General features: G+C 40.0%; 1 protein-coding gene across 4 annotated transcripts in view; it reads right to left on the bottom strand.

The window, feature by feature from the left end:
- The window catches only part of LOC126108763 (zinc finger protein 93-like), a 129,757-nt gene that overhangs the window by 83,666 nt on the left and 18,228 nt on the right, over positions 1 to 27,863 (bottom strand). For 3 of the 4 annotated variants that reach the window (XM_049914112.1, XM_049914114.1, XM_049914115.1), the window contains exons 4-5: positions 25,845 to 25,937; positions 2,420 to 2,467 (exon numbers count right to left, since the gene is read on the bottom strand). In XM_049914112.1, the coding sequence (XP_049770069.1) occupies positions 2,420 to 2,467; positions 25,845 to 25,937 (141 nt within the window). Of the gene's footprint in view, positions 1 to 2,419; positions 2,468 to 25,844; positions 25,942 to 27,863 lie in introns of all 4 variants that reach the window. The other variant, XM_049914113.1, reaches the window with a different exon arrangement.

Here is a 27,863-nt window from a genome sequence, read left to right as displayed (position 1 = left end):
CCTAGTAAGCAGGAGATCCTGGGTTCAAATCACAGTTCAGTACACATTTTCACTTGTTGGCGCCAATTTCCCATAATGTCCCAATGCAGATAACAGCAGTGTTGCCTCCCTGTTCCTTTCCTTTCTTCCCCTCCCTATCTTCAACTTACGTATACCCTTCGGATTACTGTTTTGTATTCTTTCCACTGTGCCAACCACAACCTATAAACTATACTAACATAAATTGCTCATGCCTTACCCAATCTGCACCAAAATGGTATTCTTTGTAAATACTTGGACATCTGGAATTCCCACTTCTGTCACTTTCAATTCTGGCCAAGCCCTGCATGTATCATAAACTTGGGTGAAATCAGTGATGCCAAGGTATATTTCCTTCTCAGGCTATCCAACCTATTATCTGCCAAGTAAGTGAGTTGACGTTCTACATCTACATCTACATCCATACTCCGCAAGCCACCTGACGGTGTGTGGCAGAGGGTACCCTGAGTACCTCTTATCGGTTCTCCCTTCTATTTCAGTCTAGTATTGTTCGTGGAAAGAAGGATTGTCTGTATGCTTCTGTGTGGGCTCTAATCTCTCTCATTTTATCCTCATGGTCTCTTCGCGAGATATACGTAGGAGGGAGCAATATACTGCTTGACTCTTCGGAGAAGGTATGTTCTCGAAACTTTAACAAAAGCCCGTACCGAGCGTCTCTCCTGCAGAGTCTTCCAGTGGAGTTTATCTATCATCTCTGTAACGCTTTCACGATTACTAAATGACCCTCTAACGAAGCGTGCTGCTCTCCGTTGGATCTTCTCTCTCTCTTCTATCAACCCTATCTGGTACGTATCCCACACTGCTGAGCAGTATTCAAGCAGTGGGCAAACAAGCGTACTGTAACCTACTTCCTTTGTTTTCGGATTGTATTTCCTTAGGATTCTTCCAATGAATCTCAGTTTGGCATCTGCTTTACTCACGATCAACTTTATATGATCATTCCATTTTAAATCACTCCTAATGCCTACTCCCAGATAATTTATGGAATTAACTGCTTCCAGTTGCTGACCTGCTATTTTGTAGCTAAATGATAAGGGATCTATCTTTCTATGTATTTGCAGCACATTACACTTGTCTACATTGAGATTCAATTGCCATTCCCTGCACCATGCGTCAATTCGCTGCAGATCCTCCTGAATTTCAGTACAATTTTCCATTGTTACAACCTCTCGATACACCACAGCATCATATGCAAAAAGCCTCAGTGAACTTCCGATGTCATCCACAAGGTCATTTATGTATATTGTGAATAGCAACGGTCCTATGACACTCCCCTGCGGCACACCTGAAATAACTCTTACTTCAGAAGACTTCTCTCCATTGAGAATTACATGCTGCATTCTGTTATCGAGGAACTCTTCAATCCAATCACACAATTGGTCTGATAGTCCATATGCTCTTACTTTGTTCATTAAACGACTATGGGAACTGTATCAAATGCCTTGCGGGAGTCAAGAAACACTGCATCTACCTGTGAACCCGTGTCTATGGCCCCCTGAGTCTCGTGGACGAATAGCGCGAGCTTGGTTTCACATGACCGTCTTTTTCGAAACCCATGCTGATTCCTACAGAATAGATTTCTAGTCTCCAGAAAAGTCATTATACTCAAACATAATACATGTTCCAAAATCTGATTGACGTTAGAGGTATAGGTCTATAGTTCTGCACATCTGTTCAACGTCCCTTCTTGAAAACGGGGATGACCTGTGCCCTTTTCCAATCCTTTGGAATGGTACGCTCTTCTAGAGACCTACGGTACACCGCTGCAAGAAGGGGGGCAAGCTCCTTCGCGTACTCTGTGTAAAATCGAACTGGTATCCCATCAGGTCCAGCGGCCTTTCCTCTTTTGAGCGATTTTAATTGTTTCTCTATCCCTCTGTCATCTATTTCGATATATACCATTTTGTCATCTGTACGACAATCTAGAGAAGGAACTACAGTGCAGTCTTCCTCTGTGAAACAGCTTATATTCAAAAAAGTTTTAACATTTTCCAATATGGACTACAATGCTAAGAGTACAGTGAAGGCTTACGTAAGTGCAGAACTTGGGTCAATGGTCCCAAAAAGCAAGGAGTCTTATTTCTCCTGCAGATATGATGTACAACAAAAACTACCCATTCATCTGTAATCTGTTTGATTCCCATACCTCGCAACTTACAATGGATTATCAGTATCAGTTTTGTGTTTCCCCAAGTATCCACCTGTCATATAAAAAATGTAGCACATAAAGCTGAATGGACTTTTCTTTATGAATACTACACCCACCTCCTCTGAAATTTCAGGCTCCAGCAAGTGCACACAGTTAGAAATTAGACAAGTGACAGTTACATCCCTGATAAAAGAAAGCACTAGCAGACCTTAAGATATTGCAGTAGCTTACCTCCTCTGTCTTAACTCCCAGAGGATCATATTCAGAACTGCTGAACATCTGTAACAAAGGAATAACGTAAGAGATTCATTACTATCATTGAACATGCAGTACAAGCACACACTAAATTCACAACATTATAAAACAGTTGAATGAATTATTGCGTTAAGTAACTTTCTTTACGAGGATAAGGAGATTACACTGATGGCATGCACCAAATTAAAACATGACTCAAAATAAGACACTTCTCTTTAAGTACAAATTCAGTGTTTTCATTCATTCATTCATTCACATATAACATTTTTAAATGATAAAATTTTGGTAAGCTTCCAGAAATGAGAAAAATGTCAACATATACTAATTTACTAATAGCCTAAACCAACCATCACAGACAATTTCTTTGAAGTACACTCACAACAAATTATTACTAGTGCTAAACCACTCACACTGATAATTATGCACATTACTTTTAGATTAATTGCTGTGTATATGAATATTATGAGAAAAAGTAGTTAGTATGCAAGATGTATGAAATAAACAAAATACTCTGAGAAGTGACTTACAGAAACCAGCTTTGGGGATGTTCATTTTGGTTTCTGGAGAAATGTAGGAACACATGAAGAAGTACTGACATCACAACTTAACTCAGCAGATAAGAAAGGCTAGAGTCTGTTTATAGGTCTTTTAAATGTAAGGTGAGCTACTGACAATGCTAACTGGAACACATTGTTTGAAATTTTGAAGGTAGCACAGCTGAGATACAGGGCGCAAAACTTATCAGCAACATGTTCAGAAACCAGTTTCTAAGATTTAAAGGACATGAAAGGAAGACAGTAGTTGAGAAGCAAGTGTGATGGAGTTGTAGCCTATCCTCATGTTTTTTGATTTGGACATTGAGCAAGCAGCAAAAGAAAGCATGGAAAATTTACTGATGGGATTAAAGTTCGGGGAAAAGAAATTAAAACTAAGGTTTGTTGACAGCACTGTAGTTCTATCAAAGATAGAGCTCCTTGAATAGAAAACTGACTGATGATAGGCAAAATAGACAGGATATAAAATGCAGATTTGCAATAGCATGAAAATGCACTTCCGAAAAAGGAACATTTTGTTAAGTCTGAATGAACATTTAGCTGTTAGGCACTCTTTTCTGAAGACATTAGTCTGGAGCGTAGCCTTCTACAGATGTGAAATGTGGACGATAAATACTAAAATAGATGATAATAGCGATGGGTGATACAGAGACCAGAAGCATTTGAAATCCTACCACTGAAGACTGAGTATTGCAAATGTAGATCAGATTTCTAGTGACAATTGACTCATATTTGGCACAACCTGACCCCAAAAAGAAATCAGATGACAGGATCACCAAAGGGCAATATGAAATTGTCAATTTGATAATGGTGGAAGTGTGGGTGAGGAGCAAAATTTGTCTAGGGAGCAAATGGCTCAACTAATCAGATTAAAATGAATTTAAGTATCAGCAGAGATATGACGATGCTGTGCTGAGTATAGTCATCACTGACTGAAACTGGCCATCATCAAAAGAATCGATATTGTGATCAAAGACGAATAAAAAACTTTTTTTTAAGCATTATTTATAAGATTTTTGGACAACATGGTTGTGGAGATGAAGCAGGGATTAGTATGATTAATCAACTATTCAGAAACAGTCTTAATCACATTTATTATTATTATACTGCCAACCGATTTCAACTTGACGTACGGATCATCTTCTGGGCGTTTACACCACTGGTCAACTGCTGGTGTACATGCCCAGAAGATGACACCTATGTCGGGTTGAAACCAGTTGGCGGTATAATAGTAATAAATGTGATTAGGACTGTTTTTGAATAATTCATTATTTATAAGTCACAGGCAAATCAAACTTTACATCATGCTGAAAGTTATGCTGGCCAAGAGAAGTGAATAAACAACCTTTGTCTGTCAATATGTGGTGCAACCTTCTGAGGAATTGTATGTCGACCACCTGTTTCATTGATGGGGCTCCAAATAACTTCAAGTCTCTGCAGGTTGATGGGAAGATAACCCACTAGCCACAATGCAATCCATTTAGTATCACCACAACGAATGTACAATCGATTCTATGGAAGTAATTACAGATATTCTTACCAGAAAACTTTGGGATTGTTAGGGTGATCATTTGTGAAATATAAAATGGCTTGCATGTCTGACAAACTTAATGCATCTGGTCTTTTATCTGTGGTGAAAATTAAAATAGGAAGTCTATGAGGAAAACCAAGAATCCTGATGACAAGAAGTGCCATGCAACACAGGCCATTGCTCCCATAAGGTCCCAAATTCAGTATACAGTACTGTCAGCCCAGCAGTCTCAGCACTTGGTAAAACAATCATACTATTAAAAACATGAAATGTGCCAGAGTTACACGTTTGCTTACATTTGGTGCAGTAGCACACAAACATCCTTCCCCTAATGGTGTGGAAGTGGTTTGCGGTAGTGTTATCATGTTACCTTTTGGCCAAGTTAAACATATGTTGTTGCATTAAAATCCCCTTTGAACTCTCTTTCTGATGCAAGTGAATGAAGTACATAATTCCATTTCTTAAAGTCAGTGTCATAATTCAGCAGCTATAAGCATTAAAAATTACCTGAGTGAGACAGAAAATTCACCACAATGTCTGCTATATTTTAGATAAAAATCACAGCTTGCTAAATTTGCTCATTCTGGATATATTTGGGGTTGGCTTCTCTTAGTTGTCTCACCCTGCATACAGGCAAAGTCGAAATCTTATTTTTGAAGTACAATATATTCTTTATTTTGTCTGTTTTCATTGTTTTTCAGTGTTGTGCTGAAAATTAAAATATACCCAGCAATTACATTACATTTATTGATATTGCAGATCACATTTATTCACATTATTAAAAAAGGTGTTCAGAGTAAACCCATTAAACCTAGTTGAATAAAGAAAAATTTAACTTGACAACCACTTCAAATTTCTCTTCTGAGACATAATGCAGCCAATTTCTAAAAACTTCACTATAGTGTGAAAACAGTCACTAGAGTCTAAATTAGACCATGGAAGACAAATTGCCTTCAGCACAACACCTGACATTTGGCCAATGGTATAGAACTTTTAAGTGTTACAAGGTTTTGGTTAGTATCTCACTTTTGTAGACCAAAAATGGAGAAAGGAGGGGTTGCCACATTCATCAGGAACTGTCATAAATTTAAGAACATAGACATTCATAAATTTTTCCTAGAACAGCATATGGAAGCATGTGCAACAGTAGAATAATTTCACAACAAATCCTTCGTAATATTAAGTGTATATCGAGCACCTGCAGGTAACTTTAATCTGTTCATAAACCACCTTGAAGCTGTACTGGCCCACTTAACAACCAAAAGCAAAGAAATAGTGTAAGCGTAGGCTTCCGCGGCCGTTGTCATCTTCAATAAAATTCTTCAGGGTATCAGACCGCATCGTCATAATTTAAAATGCGCCAACGTTTCGGCCAGTGTTGCAGCTAGCCTTCATCAGGGCCTTACGTTAAACAGTTTAACGTAAGGCCCTGATGAAGGCTAGATGCAACGCTGGCCGAAACATTGGCGCATTTTAAATTATGACAATGCGGTCTGATACCCTGAAGAATTTTATTGAAAAAAGAAATAGTGGTTGCTGGTGATTTCAATGTAGATTTCCTTAAAGACTCTCCCAATAAGAACTTATTTGAGTTAGTAACACTATCATTCAACTTAATTCCCACTGTAAAGTTCCCCACTACGGTAGCCAATTGCTCACAAACAGCCATTGATAATATCTTTATAGAAAAAACCAATGAACAAAATTATATTACAAAACCAATAGTCAATGGACTCTCAGATCATGACATGCAGTTCCTTCTGTTAAATGTTAATACTGAACAGGAAATAAAATCTGTTAAATCTGAGCTCAAGAGGGTAATCAATAAGCCAAAAATTGATTCTTTTAGGACACTCCTCAGAGACATTCACTGGACTGATGTTTACAGTGCTCATGGTATGAATGAAAAATACAGCACTTTTGCTAATAAAGTGCTTACCTCATTGGAACACGATTTTCCCCCAAAACTTACCAAGGTTAGAGCAAAGTCTACAAAGAAGCCATGGATTACTCAAAGAGTAGGGGTATCTTGTAAAACAAAAAGAAAACTATCTGTCAATCTGAAATAGTTCTGATGTTGATTCTATAGCACATTACAAGAAATATTTCAAAATATTAAAGACTGTAGTACGGACATCAAAGCAAATATATTACAAGGAATAGATAATAATATCAGATAACAAAATAAAGGCAATATGGGATATAGTGAAGGAGGAGACCGGTAGAACCAGACATGAAGAGGAAGAAAGAGCATTAAGAGTAAATGATACATTGGTGACTGGTGTGTATAGTGCTGCAGAACTTTTTAATAAACATTTTATAACTGTTACTGAAAAGATGGGGTTGTCAGGTTTGGTGGATGCTGCTATGGAATAGCTCAGACCAGACATTTCAAGTAACTTCCATAATATGAATTTGACCCTCACTACCTTAGCAGAAATAATGCTCATCATAAAATATTTAAAATCAAAAACATATAGTGGGTATGATGAAATAACAACAAAGTTAATTGAAGAATATGATTCTGAGCTAATTAACATATTAAGCTATCTGTGTAACCAATCGTTTATCAGTGGAATATTTCCTGAATGGTTGAAATATGCTGAAGTTTAAGAAGGGAGATCAAGAAATAGCATCAAATTTCTGTCCAATTTCACTGTTTCCAGCATTATCAAAAATTTTAGAAAAAGTAATGTACAATCGGCTTTATAACCAACTTATCTCAAATAACATACGTCAAAGTCACAGTTTGGATTTCTAAAGGGTTCTGATATTGAGAAGGCTATCTACACTTACAGTGAAAATGTGCTCAATTCATTAGACAAAAAATTGCAGGCGACTGGTATATTTTGTGATCTGTCAAAGGCATTTGACTGTGTAAATCACAATATCCTTTTAAATAAATTACAATATTATAGTGTAACAGGAATAGCCATAGTGCCAGTAGTGTCAGTGTCGTCTTAACTGCCGTCTGCTTCACATCTGCTGTGCGGCAAGCTACGTTAATTTAAGTATTAACTGTACTTTTCTTACTTGTCACTTCTTCCATGTGTTTTTGCTTTTAGGAAGCTTTAATTTTTGAGTACTACTAACAGTGTTCCATAGATTTTGTGTTTGTTATGAATACAGTCAAAGAGAATCCCTTTAGTCAGCTGTAGTGCCAGTAGTGCCAGCATTTCTTTTGAATACAGTCCAGGGACAGATAGTGCTTATTTTCGTTGTTTTCAACAAGAAATGTCTAGTAACCAAAGTTTAGTCAGCTATCAGCCACCTTTAGTGAATTAGCAGTCTAGTTAAAAGTTGATTAACTGTCTACAGTAAATTGATTTCTTAGGATGGACAGGATGTGTGACTGCTGTGTATGGATGCAGGAGGAGCTGGCCACTGTTCGCGAACAGCTGAACGTGTTGATGGCCACGGTCAGCCGTCTTCAGGCTGCTGCCTCGGAGTGTAGCATCAATGGGGAGTCTGGTGCATCTCTTGGTACACCCGATGTGTTACATGCTTCACCCACGGTCCCTACTGTCGAGACATCTTCGCGGGTACTGGGCGCATTTGGGCCAGCCTCTCCCCAAGGGGAGTGGTGGGTTGAGCGGCATTTGTGGCGCACGAGGCAGAGGGTCAATGTGGAGGCTGGCCATATGGCATTGCCTGCTCTGCCTGAGTGGACATGTGGCTGCTCCTTCAGCAAGGTCTGAGCAGGCACACGGGGGGAGGGGTTTATTAGTGATTGGGAGGTCCAACATTAGGCAGTTGATGGAGCTCCTTAGGGAAATAGCGGAAAGGTCGGGGAAGAAGGCCAGTGTTCACTCTTTCTGCTTGCCGCAGAGGGTCTCATGCGAGATGTGGAGGAGGCCCTGCCGGCGGCGATAAAGAGCATTGGGTGCACCCGACTGCAAATTGTTTCTCACGTCGCCACCAATGACTCCTGCCGTCTGGGTTCAGAGGTCATCCTCAGTTCATACAGGCAGTTGGCGGAGTTGGTGAAGGTGGAAAGCCTCGCTCACAGGGTGGAATCTGAGCTAACTATTTGTAGTATCGTTCCCAGAACTGCTGAGTGGAAGGCTTAAACCAGAGGCTCACACAATCCTGCGGAGATCTGGGGGTGCAAATTTCTCGACCTCCGCTATCGGGTGGAGAAATGTAGGGTCCCCCTGAACAGGTCAGGTGTGCACTACACGCAGGAAGCAGCTACAAGGGTAGTGGAGTATGTGTGGAGTGCACATGTGGGTGTTAGGTTAGAGAATGCCCTTCATAGGCCCGACAAGACGAATTCTGAGATGCTACAAGGTAGTAGTAGGCAAAACGCAACGGGGAATAACAATATTAATGTGGTAATAGTAAATTGCAGGAGTGTCTATAGAAAGGTCCCAGAACTGCTCTCATTAATAAACGGTCACAATGCCCATACAGTACTAGGGACAGAAAGTTGGCTGAAATCAGATGTAAACAGTAATAAAATTCTAAACTCAGATTGGAATGTATACTGCAGAGACAGGCTGAACAGTGAAGGGGGAGGCGTGTTTATAGTGATAAAAATTGCAATAGTATCGAAGGAAATTGACGGAAATCTGAAATGTGAAATAATTTGGGTGAAGATCACAGTTAAAGCAGGGTCATACATGGTAATCTGATGTCTCTATAGGCCCCCTGGCTCAGCAGCTGTTGTGGCAGAGCACCTGAAGGAAAATTTGGAAAATATTTCGAGTAGATTTCCCGACCATGTTATACTACTGGGTGCAGATTTAGACTGGGAGTCTCAAACGTTTATAATGGGTGGCAGGGACAAACAGTACAGTGAAATTTTTTTAAGTGAATGATCTGAAAACTACCTTGAGCAGTTAAACAGAGAACTGACTCATGGCGATAATATATTAGATTTTCTGGTGACAAACAGACCTGAACTATTTGAAACAGTTAATGCAGAACAGGGAATCAGTGATCATAAAGCGTTTACTGCATCAATGATTTCAGCCATAAATAGAAATATTTAAAAAAGTAGGCAGATTTTTTCTGTTAAGCAAAAGTGACAAAAAGCAGATTTCAGTGTACTTGACGGCTCAACACAAAAGTTTAGTCTCAATTACAGATAGTGTTGAGGATCAGTGGACAAAGTTCAAAACAATCGTACAATATGCTTTAGATGAGATGGGCCAAGAAAGATGATAAGAGATGGATAAGAACCACCATGGTACAACAACAGAGTTAGAAAACTGCTGCGAAAGCAAAGGGAACTTCACAGCAAATATAAACATAGCCAGAGCCTTGCAGACAAACATAAATTATGCAAAGCGAAATGTAGTGTGAGGAGGGCTATGCGAGGGGCGTTCAATGAATTCGAAAGTAAAGTTCTATGTACTGACTTGGCAGAAAATCCTAAGAAATTTTGATCTTATGTCAAAGCGGTAGGTGGATCAAAACAAAATGTCCAGACACACTGACCAAAATGATACTGAAACAGAGGATGACAGACTAAAGGCCGAAATACTAAATGTCTTTTTCCAAAGCTGTTTCACAGAGAAAGACTGCATTGTAGTTCCTTCTCTAGATTGTCGTACAGATGACAAAATGGTAGATATTGAAATAAACAACAGAGGGATAGAGAAACAATTAAAATCACTCAAAAGAGGAAAAGCCACTGGACCTGATGGGATACCAGTTTGATTTTATACAGAGTATGCGAAGGAACTTGCCCCCCTTCTTGAAGCAGTGTACTGCAGGTCTCCAGACGAGCGTGGCATTCCAAAGGATTGGAAAAGGGCACAGGTGGTCCTCGTTTTCAAGAAGGGACATCGAACAGATGTGCAGAACTATAGACCTATATCTATAACATCAATCAGTTGTAGAATTTTGTAACACGTATTATGTTCGAGTATAATGACTTTTCTGGAGACTATAAATCTACTCTGTAGGAATCAGCATGGGTTTCGAAAAAGACGCTCATGTGAAACCCAGCTCACCCTATTCGTCCACGAGACTCAAGAGGGCCATAGACACGGGTTCCCAGGTGGATGCCATGTTTCATGACTTCCGCAAGGCGTTCGATACAGTTCCCCACAGTCGTTTAAGAACAAAGTAAGAGTATATGTGTGATTGGATTGAAGAGTTCCTAGGTAACAGAATGCAGCATGTAATTCTCAATGGAGAGAAGTCTTCTGAAGTAAGAGTGATTTCAGGTGTGCTGCAGGGGAGTGTCGTAGGAACGTTGCTGTTCGTAATATACATAAATACCTTGTGGATAACATCGGAAGTTCACTGAGGCTATTTGCAGATGATGCTTTGGTATATCGAGAGGTTGTAACAATGGAAAACTGTACCAAAATGCAGGAGGATCTGCAACGAATTGACGCATGGTGCAGGGAATGGCAATTGAATCTCAATGTAGACAAGTGTAATGTGCTGTGAATGCATAGAAAGAAAGATCCTTTATCATTTAGCTACAATATAGCAGGTCAGCAACTGGAAGCAGTTAATTCCATAAATTATCTGGGAGTAGGCATTAGGAGTGATTTAAAATGGAATTATCATATAAAGTTGATCGTCGGTAAAGCAAATGCCAGACTGAGATTCATTGGAAGAATCCTAAGGAAATGCAATCCAAAAACAAAGGAAATAGGTTACAGTACACTTGTTCGCCCACTTCTTGAATATTGCTCACCAGTGTGGGATCCGTACCAGATAGTGTTGACAGAAGAGATAGAAAAGATCCAATGGAGAGTATCGCGATTCAATACAGGATCATTTAGTAATCGCGAAAGCATTACGGATATGATAGGTAAACTCCAGCGGGAGACTCTGCAGGAGAGATGCTCAGTAGCTTGGTATGGGCTTTTGTTAAAGTTTTGAGAACATACCTTCAACGAGGAGTCAAGCAATATGTTGCTCCCTCCTACGTATATCTCGTGAAGAGACCATGAGCATAAAATCAGAGACATTAGAGCCCACACAGAGGCATAATGACAATTTTTCTTTCCAAGAACAATACGAGACTGAAATAGAAGGGAGAACCGATACAGGTATTCAAAGTACCCTCCGCCACACACCCTCAGGTGGCTTGCGGGGTATGGATGTAGACATATATGTAGAAATGCTGTAAAATGGTTCTAATCTTATAACTCTGGCAGGAAACAAAGAGTGTTATTAGGAAAGAGACATGTATCACGCTATCAGGCATCATCCAACTGGGAACTAATAACATGTGGGGTCCCACAAGGTTCCACTTGAGAGCCCTTACTTTTTCTTGTGTATATCAATAACCTTTCATCAGTGAGATTACCAGATGCCAAGTCGTTTTATTTGCCGATGATACAAACATTGCAATAAATAGCAAATCAAGTGGAGTCAGAAATATCAGCTAACAAAATATTTGTGGACATTAATCACTGGTTCCTAGCCAATTCTTTGTCACTAAACTTTGAAAAAACACTCTACACGTAGTTCAGAATTTGTAAGGGGTGTCCCACGATGACAAGCAGCTAGAAGAGATGGACAGTGTTAAATTCTTGGGATTACAGATTGATGATAAATTCAACTGGGACGAGCATACCACACAACTGCTGAAGCGTCTTCACAAATCTCTATATGCAATGCGAATTGTGTCAGACATAGGGAATGTAAAAATGAAAAAGCTGGCATACTATGCTTACTTTCATTTCACAATGTCATATGGGACTATTTTTTGGGGTAATTCTTCAAGCCAAGCTAAAGTTTTCCAGGCACGAAAACATGCAGTACGAGTTATATGTGGTGTGAACTCAAGAACATCCTGCAGAAGCCTGTTTAGGGAACTACGGATACTAACTACTGCTTCCAAATATATTTATTCCTTAATGAAATTTGTCATTAAAAATATGTCATTTTTTCAAACCGACAGCTCAATTCATGGAATCAATACTAGAAATACGAATAATCTCCGCAAGGATTTAAAGTCACTTAGTCCTGTACAAAAACGTGTGCATTATTCAGGAACACACATTTTCAGTAACTTGCCAGCAGCAATGAAAAGCTTAACAACCAATGAAATTCAGTTTAAGAGAAGCCTAAAGGATTTATTGGTGGCCAAATCCTTCTATTCCATTGATGAATTTCTCAGTAAAAGCAACTGCTGCAATTTCAGTGCAGTAATGTGTCCATTATAGGGAGACATTTCACGTGGGAAAAATATATCTAAGAACAAAGATGATGTAACTTACCAAATGAAAGCGTTGGTATGTTGATAGACACACTAACGAACACAAACACACACACAAAATTCAAGCTTTCACAACCCACGGTTGATTCATCAGGAAAGAGGGAAGGAGAGGGAAAGATGAAAGGATGTGGGTTTTAAGGGAGAGGGTAAGGAGTCATTCCAATCCTGGGAGTGGAAAGACTTACCTTAGGAGGAAAAAGGGACAGGTATACACTCACACACACACACACACACATATCCATCCGCACATATAGAACTACTATATGTGTGTGTGTGTGTGTGTGTGTGTGTGTGTGTGTGTGTGTGTGTGTGTGTGTACGCGCACGAGCGCGAGAGTGTATACCTGTCCCTTTTTCCCCCCTAAGGTAAGTCCTTCCGCTTCCGGGATTGGAATGACTCCTTACCCTCTCCCTTAAAACCCGCATCCTTTCGTCTTTCCTTCTCCTTCCCTCTTTCCTGATGAAGCAACTGTAGGTTGCAAAAGCTTGAATTTTGTGTGTGTGTGTTCGTGTTTGTTAGTGTCTTTTTTTGGTGTGTGTGTGTGTGTGTGTGTGTGTGTGTGTGTGTGTGTGTGTGTGTGTAAGTACAATCTAACTTCTGCACCATTTCAGTGCAGTAATGTGTTCATTGTATATAAGTATTATAGTAGTTGTATTACACATTTATTACCTTATAAATAAATTAAAATTTTTTTATTTTAAATTCAGTGCATTAGTATTTGTAAAATGACTCTTTCATATAGTGTTCATTAAAAACTGACGATCATTCCACTTGGGAGCTGTGGATTGGTACATTAGCTTATTGGTTTTAGTTGTAAATATTTATCATGTATTGTTGTTTTTCTGACATGTTCTACAACCTGCACGACCTCCTCACCACGGATCAATTGGAATGAAAGTAAATCTAATCTAATCTAAAACAATGCACACACATCCTGCAAGCATGGAAAGTTGTTTTTCCACTAAATCATGGATCTGTATCCCTTCAGAAATCTTGTAATACCAGCATTAATATTCATTATCCAATGGTTGAAACAAGAACCTAGCGCTATAAACACAGACTTAGTATATGGTTCTGTGATAGGGTAGTGGATAATCTAATATGAAGATGCAGCCCAGAGCGTTCCAGTGTTTACTTCACCTCTGTCTGAAGTCTATCATCCATCATACTTCTCACAATCTTACTGGTGGAATCACCCCAAATTCTTCACATTATCCCCCCCCCCCCCCAAATAATGAAGCAATCTTCAGTTTCACCTTGGAAAACAGGTAACCATTTTATCTGCTGACATCATATGTCATAATATTTTTGCTCAACACATCGCAGCAAAAAGACCCAGTTAGGGGAGTTCATTAATTTGCTGAATCAATTAAACTAAATTTTTTAAGTATGCATGTATAAATAAGAAAATGATGAAATATGGCAGTCTGGGTTACCCCACTGGTTGAGCAATACGAGTTAATGTTACACTTGTGGTTTCAAAGTTATCAACTTTATACTTTCATGTACCGGGTGATCAAAAAGTCAGCATAAATTTGAGAACTGAATAAACCACAGAATAATGTAGATAGAGAAGTAACAGTTGACACACATGCTTCGAATGATATGGGGTTTCATTAGAATAAAAAATAACACCCCATATTGATAGACACGTGAAAGATCTCTTGCGCACGTTGTTTGGTGATGATCGTGTGCTCAGACGCCACTTTCGTCATGCTTGGCCTCCCAGGTCCCCAGACCTCCGTCCGTGTGATTATTGGCTTTGAGGTTACCTGAAGTCGCAAGTGTATCACGATCGACCGACATCTCTAGGAATGCTGAAAGACAACATCCGCCGCCAATGTCTTACCATAACTCCAGACATGCTTTACAGTGCTGTTCACAACATTATTCCTCGACTACAGCTATTGTTGAGGAATGATGGTGGACATATTGAGCATTTCCTGTAAAGAACATCATCTTTGTTTCGTCTTACTTTGTTTTGCTAATTATTGCTATTCTGATCAGATGAAGCGCCATCCGTCGGACATTTTTTGAACGTTTGTATTTTTTTGGTTCTAATAAAACCCCATGTCATTCCAAGCATGTGTGTCAATTTGTACCTCTCTATCTACATTATTCTGTGATTTATTAAGTTTTCTAATTTATACTCACTTTTTGATCACCCGGTATTTCAATGTAGCCTTCAGTTCCAACAATCAGGAGATAGATATGTCTATATTGTGGGCACCTCTTTGAGCATGTTTAGCTGAAGAATTATTATGTAACTTATTCTAGTAGATATACAGTGATGTGATAAATGTTATGGGATAGTGATCTTCAAATATAAAGATGGTGGTATCATCGCATTCACAACACATAAATGGGCAGTGGATTGGCAGAGTTGTCATTTGTACTCGGGTGATTCAGTTGAAAAGGTTTCTGAAGTAATTATGGCCCCACAATGGGAATTAACAAATTTTTACTGCAGAATAGTAGTTGCAGCGAGATATGTAGGACATTTCATTTTGAAAATCATTAGGGAATTCAATATTCTAAGCTACTGGTGAGGCGTGTGCTGAAAATACCAAATTTCAAGCATTCTCTCACATTACGGCCAACGCAACAGCCAATGGCCTTCATTTACCAAATGAGTGCAGCAGTGTTTGTGTAGTGTCAGCGCTAGCAGACAAGCAACACTGTGTGAAATAACCACAGAAATCAATGTGACATGTACAACAAACATATCTGTTAAGACAGTGCGGCAAAATTTGGTATTAATGGGCTATGGTAGCTGACAACAGAATGACACTGCCTGCAACGGTTCCCAGGGCTCGTGAGTGAATTAGTTGGACCCTAAATGACTAGAAAACCATAACCTGGTTACATCAGTCCCAGTTTCAGTTGGTAAGAGCTGATGGCAGGGTTTGAGTGTCGTACAGACCCCGCAAAGCCATGGGCCCAAGTTGTCAACAAGGCACCGTGCAAGCTGGTGGTGGCTCCGTCTTGGTGTGGGCTGTGTTTACATGGAATGGACTGCATCCTCCGGTCCAACTGAAATGATCATTGATTGGAAATGGTTATGTTCAGCTACTTTGAGTCAATTTGTAGCCATTCATGGACTTCATGTTCCCAAGCAATGATGTCATGTCACCAGACCGCAATTGCTCAAGACTGGTTTGAATAACATTATGGACAATATGAGAAAATGATTTGACCATTCAGATTGTTCAACACAAATCTGATCGAACATTAGGGACATAATCTAGAGTTCAGTTTATGCATGATATGCTGCATCAGCTGCATTTTCGTGATTATAGTTGGCTACAGAGGCAGCATGGTTCAACATTTCCAAAGGGGACTTCCAAGACTTGTTGAGCCCATACCACATCAACCTGCTACACTATACCAGGCAAAACGAGGGCCAACACGACCTTGGGAAGTATCCCATGACTTTTCTTACCTCTGTGTAACTGTATGTAGAAGCTGATTTTATTTGCAATTTAATTGCCTAAAGCGTGTTTAAAATAAATGGTGACTTTTGATGTTTGGTTCACAGAAGGATGTGAAGTAGTTGCCCAGATATCGCCAGTGGCAACCCAGCTTTCCCTACCATGCCACCAATGTTACAGTTGGTAAAGTGCCCCCTTCCACACCTTGGATACAGTATCACGTTCTGTCCCACATCAGATGCACTTATGTTCATCAGCTCTTGTGTTGAAGTGCTATTTTCTGGCATTGAAGTGTTCTGGTTTTATCAGGCTTTGTTGACAAATATTTTGTATTACATTTTAACAGTGCAAAATGCCTGAAAACGAAATTCACAACATAAGAGGCTGTCCAAGACCACATTCATGGTCTGTGCAGGTAGTGAGAATTAGAAGGGGAATTCCCACCTATGGACAAGGTAATGAATGTTTGTGCAATAATGCATATTTGGTCTGAAATGTTACAAAAGAGGTGTACAGAATAACTGCTGCACTTCACATTCACCAACGAATGATGCTGAGAACTGGGAAGGAAGATGACAACGAAGTAACACCAGCTCGTTCTTTACTAGAAACTCTGAACAAGGAAACTAGTTTAAACAGGTGCGTAACCAATATTGACATATTCCACCAGTATGCAATCTGCTGATGGAATCAACTGATGGAAAAAAATTGGGAGTATAACAAAAGGGTGATAATAGTTTTTATAGACATAGAAAAGGCATATGACTCAACTGACAGGGAAAGACTCTGGGAAGAACTGAAGAAGATATAGAAGATGGATACATTAATGTTATGAAGACAATGTACAGCGACCACAATTGTAGAATTAGAACACCACTGGGGAACTCTGAATACTTCAAAATAAGACAAGGACTTAAGCAAGGAAGTATTCTATCTCCTGCACTTTTTAATATTGTGATGGAGGGAATGAATAGGGCAGTTAAAGATATAGTAAAAGAAAAAGACAAAAAGATGATTTTTGCAGATGATATGGTAATATGGGGTGATAAAGAGGTAGATGTACAGTTACAGCTTGATGCGTGGAAGGAAATAATGAAAAGGTATGGATTAAAAATAAATAAAGATAAGAGTGAAGTAATGGTATTTGGAAGAGAGAAAGGAATCAAAGGAAATATTACCTTGAATGGAGAACCCCTTATTTAGGGAGTGAAATATCTAGGGATGGAAGAATAACTAACGAAATTAATAGGAGGTTACAGAAGGGAGGCAATTTCTACCAAACAATAAAACATCTGATTTGGAATAATGAAGTTTCAGAAAGAGCAAAACTCCTTATGTATAAGAATTATTACATCCCTATTGTCACCTATGGTGGAGAAACATGGACAATGACAGAAAGGGACTGGAGTAGACTGCAAGCAGGGAAAATGAAATTTCTCAGAGCAGTTAAGGGAAAAACAAGAATGGACAGAGTAAGGAATGTAGAGATTAGAAAGGACCTCAAACAAGAAAGTATGAGAGAAGAAATTGAAAGAAAGAGATTAAGATGGTTTGGGCATGTTAAGAGGATGCATGGGCAGAGACTCCCCAAAATTATGGAAGAACTAAAGATGGATGGGAAAAGACCTCGAGGGTGCCCAAGAACACGGGGGAAAATGGGAGTGAGAATATCTGTTGAAAGGAGAGGTGTGACCTGGCAGCAAGTGGAGGAAGAAAAGTGGTGGGAGGACCGAGCCAAAAGGAGAGGACTCGTCAGCACCCAGACCCGGCAGTAGCTGGAGCGGGATTCGGATATAGATAAATGCAATCTGCTGAAACGTTTATATACGTTTATATATATCCCCCATGAGGCACCGCCTTATCATAGCTCTGTCCATGTGGGCGGGAGAGTTTGTGTGCTCCAAGGAAGCTGAGAGCTATATCGGCGGTAGCGTAGCTACTAGCAAGTCCAACCTAGCCCGGCAGGTCTCAGCAGAGGAGCCAGACAAAGTGTGCCTCACAACGACCCGTCTTATATCCTATATCCTATATATCCTATTCCCTACCCTCTCCTCAGTTACCATTCCTCTCTTTCTCTAATTACCTTAACACACCACAGCCTTGTGCTTGGCCTCAGGAGGGATGTAGGCTAAGGGAGAAAACCCTGAAAGAAAATCGGGAGTGGGGCCCCAAAAGCGGTTGGAAGGCGTACTATGTCCCCTTCCGGCAGCTCCTGCAACCGAAGTGATACCAGACGTATTGGCTTGCCTTTCCTCTGGATATTATCATTTAGGTCGAGAGGGAGACCGTGATGATTGGGCAACTCACGAGTCTTCATATTTATTGCTCAGGCTTGTAGCATCCTGGAGAGGACACTTCAGCGACGTCCAAGGACTTCGGCACAACACGGGAAGAGGCAGTTACTGGTTATAAGCTCTGTCTGATTGGTGTAAGACTCGAGTGCCAGGGGCCACTTCCGACGGTGGGAGAGATCATTGCATCTCATTGGACAGCTACCGCCCGCCTCAAGGTGGGCAGCCCCCAGCCAATAAGGTGCAATCCTGCTACTATCCACCTGCTTCATGGGGTGTGTGGAGCTTAGAAGTAATCTTTGACAAGCGGGTTGATATAGTACACCTACCAATAACAAAAATGAAATAATAAAGAAATCACTATTTCGTATTGCCATCTGGAATGTTAGGACCATGTGTCCAAGGTACATTGACGATGCCCAAGAGGTTGATTTCATCCGTAAGACTGCCGTAATTGACAGAGAGCTCCATCATTTGAATGTTGACATCACGGGACTGCAGGAGACACGGCTTCCAGATGCGGGCTCTATCAGGGAGGATAATTACACATTCTTCTGGCAGGGGAAGTCTCAAGATGAGCCAAGACTTCATGGCGTAGAATTTGCTGTTAAAAACACCCTCCTGGACTGTACTGTGCCACCATCCGGTGGAACAGAGCGAATTATTGCTTTGAAAATATGCTCCTCAAGTGGCATTGTCAACATCCTAAATGTGTACGCTCCCACATTATAATCCAGCATGGAAGAGAAGGATCTGTTTTATGATTTGCTCAGTGACAGAATAGCCAAGGTACCTAGCACCGAGACACTGTATATTCTAAGGGACTTTAATGCTAGAGTTGGATCAGATAATCACATATGGCTGTATTGCCTGGGACATCATGGGATGGGAAAAATGAATGAAAATGGCAAGAGACTGATTGAAGTTTGCTGCTTTTATGGACTCTGTATTACAAACAGATATTTCCAGCTTAAGGATCAGCACAAGGTGTCTTGGAGACACCTGTGCTCTCATCACTGGCATCAACTTGACTTAGTCATAGCTAGGCGTACTGGTCTCAAAAATGTGCTACTGACACGAAGTTATCATAGTGCTGATTGCAACACTGACCACGCCCTGGTGGCATGCACATTGAGGCTCACTCCTAAAAAATGTCACCACGCTAAACCGAGAGGTCATCCCCGTATCAACACAGATCATGTTCATGACACACAAAGAAAGCAGGATTTTGACAGTAATTTTGAAAGTTCTTTCCCAGGAAACGTGCAAGCAGAAAGGAATGTTGATAAGAAATGGTCAAAACTCTCGGGTGCAATCTACAACTCAGCAGTATTGGCCTATGGAATAAAAGGAAAAAGAAATAAGGACTGGTACGAGCAAAATTTGGAAGAAATGGAACCAGTCACTGAGGCTAAACGGAAAGCCCTGCTTGCTTACAAAAGAAACCCAAATGAAATAACTCGAGATGACCTACGAAAAGCAAAGAACATGGCACAGCAAACATCCAGGAGATGCGCAAATAACTACTGGCTGAATTTATGTGCAGGTATACAGAAAGCGGCCGATTCTGGGGAAGCTAAGGCAATGTACAATGGTATTAAGAAAGGAATTGGACCAACTGTCAGAGAAACAGATCCTCTGAAGTCCAAGATGGGTGAATTCATTACTGATGAAGGCAAACAAATGGAACGCCGGGTTGAACACTACCTCGAGTTGTATGCAGTCGAGAATGAAGTTAGTAAAGATGCATGTGACACCATCAAACAAATGCCAGTTATGGAAGAACTAGATGCAATGCCTACTATGGAAGAACTTAGTAGAGAAATAGATACTCTTGCTAACGGAAAGGCCCCAGGTAAAGATGGGATCCCTGCAGAGGTTATTAAGTATAACAAGTCTGTTCTTCTCAAACATTTATATTCACTTATCATAACCAGCTGGAAAGAAGGTTATGTCCCAAAGAGTATGCGGAATTCGAGGATAATCACTCTATACAAACAGAAAGGGAACAGAAGTGACTGTAACAATTACCTAGGCATTTCATTACTAAGTGTTGCCGGGAAAGCTTATGCAAGAGTCATCCTAATGCAATTACAAATCTTAGCTTCCAGAATCTACCCAGAATCTCAGTGTGGCTTCAGGCCTGGCCGATCAACCGTAGATATGATCTTCTCCTTAAGACAGTTACAAGAGAAATGTCGCGAGCAGAAGAGGCCACTTTATATTGCTTTCATTTACCTTGTTAAAGCGTTTGATTTAGTGAGCAGAAATGGGCTTTTCAAACTGTTGCAGAAGATTGGATGCCCACCTAAACTACTACAAATAATTGTCTCTTTCCATGAGAAAACACAAGCAACAACGGTAAAACATCAGAAGCATTCCCTGTTAATAGCGGTGTGAAACACGGGTTTGTGTTAGCTCCTACATTATTTGGGATTTTCTTTTCCCTTCTGCTCAGATTTGCCTTTGAAGACGGTGAGGAGGGAGTGTATCTACATATTAGGTCTGATGGAAATCTTTTCAACATTGCTCGCCTGAAAGGCCAAGACCAAAGTAAATACAGTTGTTATCCGTGAGTTGTTATATGTGGACGATGCAGCTCTAGTAGCAAACACAGAAGATGAGCTGCAGTATATAATCAACAAATTGTCAAATGTCTGTGAAAAATTTGGTCTACTCATCAGCCTTCAAGGATGAAGATCATGGCGCAGAGCACTACCAACCTTCCATCCATCAGCATTGATGGCAATCCTCTCCAGGTAGTTGACGACTTTACTTACTTGGGATCCACAATATGTAGCAACTTGTCCATGGACACTGAAATTACTAACAGAATCGCAAAGGCATCATCTGTCATGGTTAGATTGAAAAACAGAGAATGGAACAATGGACAGCTTACCACAAAAACTAAATTAAAAGTCTACAACGCTTGTGTTATAAGCACCCTCCTCTATAGCTGTGAGACATGGACAACTCTTTCTAAGCATGAATCTCGACTCAACAGCTTTCATCTCCGCTGTCTCCGCAAGATCCTTCAGATCTCTTGAAGAGATAGAGTACCCAACACCGAAGTCTTCCATCGTGCAAGCACAACCAGCATCTTTGCATCCCTGAGTCATTGACGTCTAAGATGGTTGGGACACGTCAGGCACATGGATCCTGAACGGATACCGAAACAACTGCTGTATGGAGAACTTCAGGAGGGTGTGAGGCCAGTGGGACGACTGCATCTTTGTTTCAAGGATGTCTGCAAGAGAGACCTGACCAAGACCAGAATCAATCCAAGTCGCTGGGAAAGCATTGCAGATGACCGTGTCAAGTGGCGAGTAACTGTGCGCAACAGCGTCAAGCTCTCAGAGGTCGAACGCACACAGGAACAAATCAGGAAGAGGACAAAGCGAAGAGACAGAGCGGCTTCTGTTCGAAGTCCCTCAAATTTCACATGTCCAAACTGCAGTAGAGACTGCCACTCTCGAGTGGGACTTTTTAGCCACAGCAGATGCTGTCGACTCTGAACCAAGCATGCTACACCATCATCCCTCAAGGATGGACGGATGCCAATATATATATAAAAAAATAAGCTTGTGTCTGTATATGTGTGGATGGATGTGTGTGTGTGTGTGTGTGTGTGTGTGTGTGTGTGTGTGTGTGTGTGTGTGCGCGCGCGTGCGAGTGTATACCTGTCTTTTTACCCCCCTAAGGTAGGTCTTTCCGCTCCCGGGATTGGAATGACTCCTTACCCTCTCCCTTAAAACCCACATCCTTTTGTCTTTCCCTCTCCTTCCCTCTTTCCTGACGAAGCAACCGTTGGTTGCGAAAGTTTGAATTTTGTGTGTGTGTTTGTGTGTCTATCAACATGCCAACACTTTCGCTTGGTAAGTTACATCATCTTTGTGTGTGTGTGTGTGTGTGTGTGTGTGTGTGTGTGTGTATGTGTGTGTGTGTATATATATATATATATATATAAGGAATACCTGGTTTCAGTTGCAAAGGCTATCGATCGAAAAGTGTCTTCAGAATACCTGGTTTCAGTTGCAAAGGCTATCGATCGAAAAGTGTCTTCAGAAGCTTGGTTTTGGTCTCTTACATTGCTTGTCAAGACACGTGGCATAGTGGCCCGGAGATGTCCGAATCTGCATGCTGCGAGGAGCATTTCATTCAAAGATATTGTTAGATTGAACAAGACGGATTACTGCATATCAGACTTTGACAAAGGGGTGGATGGACCGAACAGCACAAGGAACGACCAAAGCACAGATGGGCAAGAGTGGCAGGATAGGCATCCTTCTTGCTAGCACTGCTCATGACTTCATACCAAGCTGTTTATTGCTGTTTCAGGAATCAAGGTGACTACCATGAGGAAATAAATTCCACAGTTTTCATGGAGTGGTTTTCAGATATTCTGCTGCAAAGTGTTCATCTGAATTTGATAGTAATAATGGACAATGTGCCATACCACTCTGCTGTGGTGGATAAAGCTCTAACAATGAAGAGGAGGAAACTGAGTATTATGCTCTGTGTACAATGAAACATTCTATCAGATAAAGTTGTACTTGACATGAATAAAGCATAGTTAATGGATCTTTCGCTGTAGAAGCCAAAACCTCTTCAATCCAAGGTCAACAAAACAGTTAACACTAAAGAGCATAGTGTAATCAAGGCTTCATCCGTATCACTGTCATTTGAATCCTGTTGAGCATATATGGGCCCAAAGGAAAGGTAATGTGACAGGAGACACCAAAAAGTTTATGCTCATTGAGGTTGAAATGTTGAAAAAAGAGGCCACTGCAAACTTTACTCCAATGGATTGATCGGGAGTTGTCATCCATTCCAAGAAGGTAATTGAGGAAACATGGATTTATGAAGGACGCTGGAAGAACAGATAGAACAGAGAGTCTTTTCAGTCATCTCCAGTGCCAGTTCCAGTTCTGAGAAGGACAGCGATGACTCTCCTCTTGGGGTCACTCAACTTACCCTTCAACTGTGAGTAGGTATGAAAGATTCATTGATGTAACTGCTCTGTTTAGTATTGTCATTCCTTTACTGCCAAAGAATGTTTGCCTGGCAGCTGACTATTGATCATAACCTAAGACAGGCATTGTTATCGCTACCCATTGTAAACTATGCTTCCCTGCACTCGCTCTTCACCAAATTGTCTAAAGTTTCGACTTCTTTTAAACACACTATAGTAGCTTACTAACTCTGTATTTCTTTCTTTTTTGCACAGTTCATCTGATAATAGCTTGATAATAAATTAAAACTGTTAATGATACCATGTGTGTGACATGAGGCTGAAGTATATAATAAAAGATTTATACGACAATCACTATTTCCCCAGTTCACTAAGCCTAGTCTTTGTACATATTAGCACATTTGATATTTTTCCCACTATGGAAATTTTTTACCACAAACTCACAAATACAGAGACTCTCTGACAAGATAAGAGCCAAATGTACTCAATCACAACACATTAATCATAGATACTGAAGTGCACAGTCTTCTTCAAACAATGTGAAACTCCAGATAGGAATGTCAGCAATGTAGGAAAAGATGGACTGCTACTACTAATGTAAAGGTAACGTGATAACTTGCTGACAGGCAAAATTAAGACATTTACACATAATCTTTCAGCCACAGCCTTTATCAGAAAAAGAACTACTATCCAATAAAAATGAAATTGAATTAAAAATCAAATAGCATATTTCTCTATTAGAGCAGAGATTTAGAGACATTTGATACACTCTGCATAAATAATGTTTTTTACACTAGTTACAAAATACAAGAACCATTGTTTGAGGATATTAAGAAGAAGCTAATTAATAAGGAATATTGTCAAGAGTTTGGTGCAGTTTAATTGGAACCACTGTCTTTAGAAATAGTACAGATATCTGACATTCTACTGGGCATGGAATATGCCAGACTGGTGTCTACCGCTGACAGTTTAGCTGAAATTATCTTCTGAGCACTCTCAACATTACAGAAATTCAAACTTTTTTCTTGAATTTAGCCCTTTTTTGACCATTATTTTGTATGATGTTCAGATTCACAACTTCAAAAGCACTGTATTATTGTCTTCTCTTAGTGAATTTCACTAAAGTGTCTAAGGCTTCTATAGCCTCAACATAAGAGATGTTAGTTGTAGGCATTTTGCCTTCATCACTGGGGCCTCCTGTGACTTCAAAACACATTATAATATCACGTCATCAGTCAACTCTCATTTGTTAACTGAATTTCTGCCTATGTCAATCTATTTTAATTTCTTCTCAAAAAGCACTCAGTTCACTGGTAGATGTAGAATTTATCATTTGTACAATTTCAGAGTGATCAGGAGTAAACTCTTCATTTACTTTCTCTTCCATCTCAGTTTCTTCAATAATTTTAGACCATAGCTCACTCATAATACTGTTTTGGTTCTCACTTTTCTTCCCATCAGTTTATGATATCTTGTCAACATAACAAGTTTGTGTTTTGCTGCTTTAGGTGCACTTTTGCTCTGTTTGGGAAATGTATTCACTGTACATTCAAACATTTTACTGTGGTGTAATCTAATTGACAATCATACAAGTAGCTGAATATTAAGACAGCACAATGACTACATTTAAATAATGAAAATACCACAGCACTGATGCAAACATGGAAATGGAAATGAAGTCCCATGCTTCTTGACAGAGCGTAGGGGAACAATGCAGGAGACTCACACTGCCGTACTAGGCAAGGTCCTAATGGAGGTGGTTTACCATTGCCTTCCTCCAATCATAATGGGGATGAATGATGATGATAAGGATGACATAACACCCAGTCATCTCGGGGCAGGTGAAAATCCTTGAACCAGCTGGGAATCAAACCTGGGACTCCATGCTTAAGAAGCAAGAATGCCACCACGAGCTGTTGACAATACAAACGTATGTACTGTAAACTTACGGTTAGTGAATGAAGAATCGTTGATACTAGCACAAAGCCACTAATGCAACTAGCTTACCTTGGCGAGAATATAATCACATAGTTAGAGAAACAATTGTTGCTGAAAAGGCAACATGCCAAAAGGTTTCAATATTTCTCAAAGGCATGCAAGTGACCTAAGAATATGGGGGAATACCTGACTCATGTTGGACTATTGGGTCTGCTGGATTATAGTGTGCCAGACTATCATGATCTTACTGTAACTGATATAAACCTGTGTCAGTAAAAATATGATTACATATACTGTTAAAGCTCTGTTGAAATTCTACTCATAACAGTCGGCAAATAACTGACAGTAACTGAAGTGGAATAATACAATACTACAAAATTACTAAGTGGTATAAACTATGCTAACTTCACTGTAATGCATCCTTTGTATTCCACAGTTACCAAATGACAATTTCACTTCACATGCAATTCATCTATAAAATGTTAATACTTACAAAATTCTCAGTTTCTTCTGCTCCGAAACTTAGTACTGGATCCTCCTTGATAGGATCAGTGAACTCTGAAGCTACAAATGGGTCTTCCAGATACTGAGAAAAGAAAACAAAACCTCTGTTACTTACATACAACATAAGTCTCAATATTTCATTATGAAGATCATCATACTTTTCAGTGACTCATCTCTTATTTGAAGGTTAATTTAATAAAGCTAATTTATGACCAGATATTCTAGTATCATATGCTGTTGAGCAAATGCACAAAACGAACTGATTTATAGTGTGTTGATCCATATCTGCAACACAGTACAGCAGCACTTCTGGTAGGCATAGATTTGACAATTTCTTGGTAGGTTTCTGGAGGTATATGGCAATAGATGTGCCTAGAATTTAGATCATGCAAATCCGATGAATTATGGGCGGTTGGTTTGTGGGCTCAGAATTGATATATGTTCAATGGATGCTGATCAGTTGAATTTGGTGCCCAACCCATGAATGTGCATTCACTATAATACAGTTCAAACCACTGCAGAATGGTTCTGGCCCTGTGCCATGGACAGGTATCCAGCCGGAAGTATGCAGTTACCATTAGAAAAGACAAAGCATTAAGGGAACCTTGTTCACACAGTCCACAGTTATCATAGTGCACTTGGTTGTTACTAGAGGTTCAATGGAAGCCCAGGTAAATTTCTCCTTTAGTATAATAATACCCCCACAGCCCTTAGTCCACAGCACAGTGCACTCACTCTCATTGTGGGCAATAGCTATGATGTTTGCCTTATCAGTGTATATCCAAATGATGCTGTGCTGTACTGGTCAAAGGTTAGAGGGAATTAGATTAGGAAATGAGATACTTAAAGTAGTAGACAAGTTTCACTATTTTGGTAGCAAAATAACACAGCAGTCAAAGTAGGGAGATATAAAACATAGACTGACATTCTTTCTGAAGAAGAGAAATTTGTTAACATCGAATACAGACTCAAGTGTTAGAAGGTCTTTCCTGAAGGTATTTGCCTGGAGAGTAGCCATGTACAGAAATGAAAGATGGACAATCAACAGTTTAGACAAGAAGAGAACAAAACCTTTTGAAATGTGGTACTACAGAATAATGCTGAAGATTAGACTGGTAGATGACATGGCTAATGAAGAGGTACTGACTGGTTTTGGAGAGGAAAGAAATTTGTGGGACAACTTGAATAAAAGAGGGATTGGTTGATAGGATGCATTCTGAGACATCAAGGCATCACAAATTTAGAACAGGAGGGTAGCATAGGCAGGGTATGGGGGAGGGGAGGGGGCTAAAAACCGTAAAGGGAGACCAACAGATGAATACAGTAAGCAGCTTCAGAAGGATGTAGGTTGCAGCAGTTCTTCAGAGATGAACAGGGTTACACAGGACAGAGTAGCCTGGAGAGCTGTGTTGAAACCAGGCTTTGAACATACCACCACCACCACCACCACCACCACCACCACCACAACAGGAAACATGTATCACAAGGACAACAACAGTCATGGATATTCTACACAAATACTAGAAATGACATATCTTAGATTACAATGGCTCTCCATCTATCATCTTTTAACTATATGCAGCCATTACATCCCATGATTGTCTTGTTGCACCTCAAGCATAAGACAACACTGATTTGAAAATGTACACTATGCTCAGAGAGAGACACATTCACTTTTAGTCCTGGATCTTCGTTTATGTCATAATATGGCTCCTCAATTTTTAATGGATCTTGAATTAACTGAAAAAGGAAAATAATTATCCATGTAAAGCTTGCACATAAACTCCTGTAACTACTGTATGACTTAAGAGGGATGGAAAGGTTTTTCTTCAACCACACCTCACATAAAATATTACATTGCTGGAAAGCAACAATCATACCAACAGAATAAATTTTCATTCCCCAGCAGAGTTTCTGACCTTGCCTGCCTTACTCTTTGTGATTTGGATTGCTCCCTGAACTGTTTATGTACACTTATGGCAACCTTTGCTATTGTCTAGACTTCAGT

The sequence above is a fragment of the Schistocerca cancellata genome, chromosome 11 (assembly GCF_023864275.1).
Source record: "Schistocerca cancellata isolate TAMUIC-IGC-003103 chromosome 11, iqSchCanc2.1, whole genome shotgun sequence".
Taxonomy (NCBI): domain Eukaryota; kingdom Metazoa; phylum Arthropoda; class Insecta; order Orthoptera; family Acrididae; genus Schistocerca; species Schistocerca cancellata.
The sequence above is the reverse complement of the archived record's forward strand: the minus strand, read 5'-3'. Positions and strand labels throughout refer to the sequence as shown.